Genomic DNA, 7,268 nt, shown 5'->3' on the forward strand with positions numbered 1-7,268 from the left:
ACGACAGCCCTTTCTCCCAGGAAAGAAAGAGCTTACCCTCAGGGTCCAGAGTGCAGTTGGTAGGGCAGCCTGGGCGCTCCATGGGCAGCAGGAGCTTTCTGTGATGGCACCTCTTGTCTGGCAGGAATCTTTGTTCTTATTCCATTTGGAAGTCAGAGTAGCAACATCAGTGCAGCATTCCTGCAAGCGAACGACAGGCCTTTCTCCCAGAAAAGCAAGTGCTTACCCTTGGCTTTAAGGTCTGGGTTGTAGGTCGGCCTGGGCACTCCACGGGTAGAAGGAGCTTTGGGCCTGGACACCTTCTGTCTGGGAGGAATCTTTCTTTGTCTTCAATTTTTGCAGGCGGACTGGGAATTTCAGCGCAGCACTCCTGCAAGCGAACCAAAGTCCTTTCTGCTAGGACAAAGAGGGCTTACCCCCAAGGTCTTACGTGCACTTTGTGGGGCAGCCTGGGCCCTCCAAGGGAAACAGGAGCTTTTTGTGATGGCTCCTTTTCTTTGGGAGCAATCTTCATTCCTATCCCATTTTGTTGTCAGACGAGCAATTTCAGCACAGGATTATTGCAAGCCAACTACAGCGCTTTCTCCTAGGAAAGAAAATGCTTACCCTCAGGGGCTTAGGTGCAGCTGGTGGGCTGGTCTGGGCAATCCATGGGGAGCAGGAGCTTTCTCTGATGGCACCTCTTGTCTGGGAGGAATCTTTGTTCGGAGTCAATTTTGGAGTCTGAGCAGCAATATCCGTGCAGGATTCCTGCAAGCCAACAACAAGCCTTTCTCCCAGGAATCAAAGGGCTTAGTCTCAGGCTCTCAAGTGCAGTTGGTGGGCCGGCCTTGGCACTCCATGGACACCAGCAGCTTTGTCTCCTTGCATATTTTGTCTGGGAGCAATCTTTGTTCGTTTGGAGTTTTGGTGTCCGACTGGCAATTTCAGTGCGGCACTCCTGCAAGCAAACAAAAGCCTGTTCTCTCCGAAAAGAAGGTGCTTACCCTGGGGGTCTGAGGTTTAGGTAATGTGCCAGCCTGGCCACTTCATCGAGGGGCCTTGGAGGTCTTCTCTTTCTGGAGCATCCAAAGTCCCAAGTGCCTGCCTTAGGAGCCTCAAGACAACTCACCTGCTGACAGAGGAACTTGGTGCTGCTTGGCTGCTGCCTCACTTCCCTTCTTCCTTGTTTCTTCACCTCAAAAGTTTGCATCGGTCTTACCACACATCCGTAGGGAGCAATCCGGAGTCCTCACCGTCCTACCGTTCCCAGGAAGGCACTTCATGGACTGCCTGTTGCTCAGGGAGGGCTCAGGTGGCTTCATTTCTTCCTTCCCAATTTCCAGAGTTTCTCCTTCAAAAGCAAAGGTTTCTTGGCTTGCCTTGCTCTGGGGGATGCAGCAAAAGGCATCTTTTAAATCTACTGCTGGCATTCTGATTTTCAAGGATACTGGGGTTGCCTTACCCACACAGATCCCAGCTTAGGGCTAATACCTACAGGCTCTGCCCTCTTCCATTCTCCTGGAATTCCACTGGCCCTCACCACAGGAACAACTCCATCTGCCGCTTCAGTCGGGACGGTGCTGCTGACGGGAGTTACTTCCTGCACAAGAAGAGCTGCTCCTGTCACACAGTTAGTGTCAGCAACTACAATTTCAATCTCCCCATTTTCCAAGTTTCATTTCTGCCTCAACTTGTCCAACCCATCTCTTCCTAGCAAAGGCTTAGGGGAGCTTGCAAATAAACAAACTGAGGAATTTCCCAGTGTTTTCCCAGTTTAACCCCTGTCACACCAATCACCTTCCCAGTGCCATCCCCTAATTCTCCCTCGGGGGTGTTAAGGTCTGAGGAAGCTGGACCTGTGTCTGACCAGGACACGTGCAAACCAAACGGTGGGGACTGGAACCCACATCTTGCACTCCTGCAGCTCTCACAATTCCAGTCAAGAGAAAACAGCCAACACTACCATCACCGCTCATTCCTTAATTCCAATCCCACAGTCCTTTTGCTGTTGTAGCACCACTTTTATAACCCAGTTACAGTCCATTCCGGAGCTCCATGGCCAGGACAGACAGCTACACCTCTGATACTCTCAGGAATGCCTGAATCCATTCCAGGGACCTTGCTTTCAGCTCCCCAGCTTGGGGCACTCAGAGGAGCTCCCCGAAGAACAATTTCGGTGCGCGCTGGAGTTCTCCGAGTGTCCCAGCCCGGGGGGCAGCAACAGCACTGTCCCTCCAGGGGGGTCCAATTTTCCCCCGAAATGCAGGGGGATCTTGCCCGTGTCCCAGACTGCTCCGGGGATCTGAGGGCCTTCCCGAGAACATCTCGGTGCCGGCGTGAAGGCCCAGAGATCCCTGGGCACACCAGGAGAGCAGGCGCAGAGTCCCTGCCTGGGGCCAATCTGGCTGCCCAAAAATGAAGAAGCCTCTAAGACTCAGCTGGTGAGTTTTAGAAGCCAGGCATTCCTTGCTGACAACACCCTGCAGTGATCCCAGCCCACCAGGGGTCCTGGCCATCAGCTCCTACAGCACTTACAACCATACACACCTACCCTGATAAAGATTCTGAGGGGTTTCATCGAGGGGCCTCCGAGGTCTTCTCTGTCTGGAGCATCCAAAGTCCTGAGTGCCCGCCTTAGGAGCCTCAAAACAACTCACCTGCTGACAGAGGAACTCGGTGCTGCTTGGCTGCTGCCTCACTTCCCTTCTTCCTTGTTTCTTCACCTCGCTGGGTTAGTCCCTTTCAATCCTCTGGCTCAGCTCTGGGCAGTTTCTATGCCACAGCCCCCTGCAAAAAGTATCAGCACTCGTTACACCTCAAAACTCAGACAGCATCCACCCTTTTTTCCTGACACTTGGCCATTAGGCCAAGGTCTCCTTATTTAAAGCACAGTTGGACTCCTGAGGGACTACAACAGCTACAGCCCTGAAACCTAACACAGGCTGAGGGACAAACACGGATGATAACTTGGAAGGATCCAGTTTGTTCCGCTGGAATCCAAAGGAGCTTCCCCAACTCAAAAAAAAGGTGCCCGAGGTCCCTTTTCTGCAACTTGAACTGCTAGAAATGGGATCAACCAGGCCTGCAAAGGCCCTTTCCACTTCACCTGGACAGGCTGGGAGTCCCACCGCCTGACAGGGACCCAGCGGCTGGGCAGGAACGGACGGGCTGGGGCGTCCAATCCATCGGCCGGGGTGTCACCGTCAATTCCGGGAGTTTCTGCAGGGCAGATCCTAAAGGCAGCAAAGAATTATGAGGAACGCTTTTTGCTTTCATGGGAATAGCTCCTGTAATACAGGGAGCTTGATAAGGCCTCCTGGTGCAACAAGGACAGACTTACGGCCATCTACTCAGAGTATCTACTAGCACTGAAAAGGTATCACTGTCCTCCTTCCAGGGCTAACTGGGAAAAAGGCTGCCTAAAGGCTGCCCTTGCACCATCTATCCAAGGCAGGAAACTCATACAGGGGGTTTCAAAAGTTTGCATCAGTCTTACCACACACCCGTAGCGTGAAATCCGGAGTCCTCACTGTCCTACCGTTCCCAGGAAGGCACTTCATGGACTGCCTGTTGCTCAGGGAGGGCTCAGGTGGCTTCATTTCTTCCTTCCCAATTTCCAGAGTTTCTCCTTCAAAAGCAAAGGTTTCTTGGCTTGCCTTGCTCCTGGGGGATGCAACAAAAGGTATCTTTTAAATCTACTGCTGGCATTCTGATTTTCAAGGATACTGGGGTTGCCTTACCCACACAGATCCCAGCTTAGGGCTAATACCTACAGGCTCTGCCCTCTTCCATTCTCCTGGAATTCCACTGGCCCTCACCACAGGAACAACTCCATCTGCCGCTTCAGTCGGGACGGTGCTGCTGACGGGAGTTACTTCCTGCACAAGAAGAGCTGCTCCTGTCACACAGTTAGTGTCAGCAACTACAATTTCAATCTCCCCATTTTCCAAGTTCATTTCTGCCTCAACTTGTCCAACCCATCTCTTCCTAGCAAAGGTTTAGGGGAGCTTGCAAATAAACAAACTGAGGAATTACCCAGTGTTTTCCCAGTTTAACCCCTGTCACACCAATCACCTTCCCAGTGCCATCCCTTAATTCTCCCTCTGCTGTGTTAAGGGCTGAGGAAGCTGGACCTGTGTCTGACCAGGACACGTGCAAACCAAACGGTGGGGACTGGAACCCACACCTTGCACTCCTGCAGCTCTCACAACTGCATTCAAGAGAAAACAGCCAACGGTACCATCACCACTCATTCCTTAATTCCAATCCCACACTCCTTTTGCAGCTGGAGCACCACTTTTAGAACCCAGTTACAGTCCATTCCGGAGCTCCATGGCCAGCACAGACAGCTACACCTCTGATACTCTCAGGAATGCCTGAATCCATTCCAGGGACCTTGCTTTCAGCTCCCCACCTTGGGGCACCCAGAGGAGCTCCCCGAAGAACAATTTCGGTGCGCGCTGGAGTTCTCCGAGTGTCCCAGCCCGGGGGGCAGCAACAGCACTGTCCCTCCGGGGGGCCCAATCTGCCCCCGAAATGCAGGGGGATCTTGCCCGTGTCCCAGACTGCTCCGGGGATCTGAGGGCCTTCCCGAGAACATCTCGGTGCCGGCGTGAAGGCCCAGAGATCCCTGGGCACACCAGGAGAGCAGGCTCAGAGTCCCTGCCTGGGGCCAATTTGGCTGCCTGAAAAAAAAGAAGCCTCTAAGACTCAGCTGGTGAGTTTTAGAAGCCAGGCATTCCTTGCTGACAACACCCTGCAGTGATCCCAGCCCACCGGGGGCCCTGGCCATCAGCTCCCACAGTGCACACAGAGGTGCCTCCGCTGCAGCTGATGGGAGGACTCAGCATTCCATGAGGGTTCATTTTGTTCCCTGCATTCCTGTTCCACGCTCAGGACATTCCCCAGCACTTACAACCATACACATCTACCCTGGTAAGGTTTCTGAGGGGCTTCATCAAGGGGCCTCCGAGGTCTTCTCTGTCTGGAGCCCCCAAAGTCCCAGGCAGCACCTACTTCTGTCCTGGAATCCACGCTTTCACCTATTTGTACAGAAAGGGTCAGGACAGAAAGGTCTTGCTGTCCTTTCCCTCCCCTAGGCAGCCTGTCATCTACACCTTCAATCATGGGGCTATGTGCTTTCCTTCCTATGGAAAAGAGCATCTTAGGTGTTACACTCAAAATATACACTCTGTCCCCTGTAGTTCACCTCTGGTTTTATGCCCAAAACATTTCCCCCAATGTCCTCCAAATCTGTTCCCCAAAACCCTCTGCTCACAACACTGTGGCAAACAACATGTGGCAATAAAACTCTGATGCCTTCAAAACAGCCAAGTTCTTGGACAATTGCTATTTCCTTCCCCTCATTGTTGTTAGTCCTTCAGAAATAGTCCTTCATAGCCCAGTTATCACTACTGCCTCAAGCATTTCCCTCCCTGCTATTACCAGCACGTTTACACAGGCAAGGAATTTAACAGCTCTTCTAAACTTATCTAGGTGCCAATTACAGCCACAAAAGAAAAGCAAAAGGAAAAAAGGGCTCAGGCAGTCAGAGAGCTCTGCAGGTGGCACCAGGCACCATCACACTTGCTGAAACATGTCCTTTTGCAGAGAGAAGGAAACAGGCCAATATTATGGCAAGTTGTGCCCTTCCCACAGTGCTGAAAAAAATCACACGCAGCATCAAGTAAGGCTCGAAGATAAGCTGGGGGAAAAAAATGGCAAAAGCACGCACACCAGGACATTCTCTTGCTTCCAAGGTAAGACCAATCATTCCTCTAGGAAAAGGGAGAGGCAAGGGTTTATCGAGCAATGCACAACTTAGCAAGTCAGTTTAACAGGTACCAGCAGGGTTTGTGCACAGAGAAAACAAAACTCAGTGGGTTTAGTAGTTAAAAACTCAGTGTAAACTACTGCCTGGTTAGAGCAGTAAGCTTCCCACAGCAGTTTCAGGTGCTTTCCTTTGTAGCTCAGCCCCAAAGTAGAAACTCCTCTCCACTGCTCCTGAGAGAGGCCAATAATTGGACCTTTGGTGCTCAGGAAAGCTAGTCCCTCCCCTGAGTCCTGGCTCACCTGCCCGAGCACCTAGAGTGCTTATATCCCACCTCCCTCCCTGCTTTGCATGTTCATATCAGTAAAAGAAACCTCCAAGCTCTTCCTCCAGTCCGAGCTGTATCTTCTCTGTACTCCCCCACCTGTTCACGTGCGCTGCTCCCCTCTCCTGCGCTGTTTCCCGGCACACGGCTCATCCCTCGGCCCCTTCCTTGAGCGATGATCCAGGTACCTCAGGTGCTTGCCCCGGCGAGACGCCCCCACCTTTACTCCTTGAAAGACTGCTCCCCGGCAAAAGCTCCCTACAAAAAGTGGCCCAGATAACCACTCAGCAGGGCCCAGCCCTCGTCATCCTCACTGCCCACACCTGGGGATGTCCCACCCCTTTGTCATCCTCACTGCCCACACCTGGGGCTGTCTCGCATGGGAGAGGACAGAAGGGTGCATGGAACCACAGGCGAGCCAGGGAAAGGGGCCGGCGCCAGCCGAGGGGCGCTGCCGGAGCGAGCAGGAGGCAGGGGCTGTTCTCAGGCGGGGCCCCGGACCGGCGCTGGCTCGTGGTGCTTCGCTCTGGGCTTCTTTTGGGCTGGGGTTGGGTGCGGGTTTTGAGGGACTGCGCACACCCTCTCCTGAGTCACAGCTCCGCCCCAGCTCGCTGCACCCTGCTGCACTCCCTCCTCTGCAGGTGGCAAATGTCTGCAAAGCGAATCGGGAAGCCACTGCCAGTCTTTCTTTTCCAGCCTTTTCTGCCCGTCACCGCAGTGGTCGAAAAGGAAACCAGAAAAACACGACCCCCCCCCCACCCCCAAATCGCACCATGCCAAGTCCCAGCTTCTCCCGCTAAGCCCAGGTAGAGCTGCAGCTCTCGGGCCCCACCGCGCCATCCGTGAGGTCACCCGGCCCCCCCTGCACCGCCCTGGAACGCCCTCCCGCTGCCGCACTCGAACACAAGGAGCAAAACCCTTTCCCCCCAGCACAGCCCGGTCCCTCCCCGGCAGCCTCGGCAGCGCGGGAAGGGCCGGGGGCTGCGGCAGCCCCCAACGATGGGCGGGGCGCACCGGGAGGGGCAGCGCAGGGCGGGGGCGGGTCCCGTGGCTGCGACCCCCACGGTGGAAGGCACCCCCAGGGCAGCCCCGTCCGGCACCGCCGCTGGCCCTGCTCAGCCACTGCGCCCCTCGCCTCGCCCACAGCTTTAACATTAAGCCAAGATGTAATACAGAGCACCACAAGATGCC

General features: G+C 54.2%; 1 protein-coding gene across 21 annotated transcripts; it reads right to left on the reverse strand.

Annotated features, from left to right (window-relative positions):
• Positions 1-23: 23 nt before the first annotated feature.
• On the reverse strand, positions 24-6,328 carry LOC126637606 (uncharacterized). Of its 21 annotated transcripts, none has more exons than XR_007628376.1 (8): positions 6,177-6,328; positions 4,914-5,024; positions 3,752-3,874; positions 3,479-3,645; positions 3,089-3,215; positions 2,640-2,769; positions 1,474-1,599; positions 1,184-1,367 (listed from the first exon to the last, which is right to left on the reverse strand). XR_007628376.1 is itself a non-coding variant. In XM_050310978.1 (6 exons), exons 1-5 carry the CDS (start codon positions 5,143-5,145, stop codon positions 2,715-2,717), a joined length of 669 nt encoding a protein of 222 aa, XP_050166935.1. In that variant the 5' UTR covers positions 5,146-5,458; the 3' UTR covers positions 599-1,177; positions 2,706-2,714. The 21 variants fall into 21 exon arrangements, 1 of the variants encoding a protein (XP_050166935.1); XR_007628377.1 differs by lacking the exon at positions 6,177-6,328 and adding an exon at positions 5,100-5,458; XR_007628372.1 differs by lacking the exons at positions 1,184-1,367; positions 1,474-1,599; positions 4,914-5,024; positions 6,177-6,328 and adding exons at positions 24-370; positions 607-940; positions 1,112-1,177 and having other exon boundaries at positions 2,706-2,769; positions 3,752-4,107.
• Between the last annotated feature and the right edge of the window lie 940 nt (positions 6,329-7,268).

The sequence above is a fragment of the Myiozetetes cayanensis genome, unplaced genomic scaffold (genome assembly GCF_022539395.1).
Source record: "Myiozetetes cayanensis isolate MyiCay16 unplaced genomic scaffold, myiCay2020 scf1524, whole genome shotgun sequence".
Classification (NCBI taxonomy): Eukaryota; Metazoa; Chordata; class Aves; order Passeriformes; family Tyrannidae; genus Myiozetetes; species Myiozetetes cayanensis.

Bases quoted from the DNA above. Each gene is read 5' to 3' on its own strand.
- LOC126637606 (XM_050310978.1), bottom strand. From the start codon at position 5,145: ATGCTCTTTTCCATAGGAAGGAAAGCACATAGCCCCATGATTGAAGGT. The intron at 3,875-4,913 runs GTAGATGTGTAT...TGACAGGAGCAG, and splicing joins CCCTCAGAAACCTTACCAGG to CTCTTCTTGTGCAGGAAGTA. The intron at 3,216-3,478 runs GTAAGACTGATG...TGCTGCCTTTAG, and splicing joins TTTCACGCTACGGGTGTGTG to GATCTGCCCTGCAGAAACTC.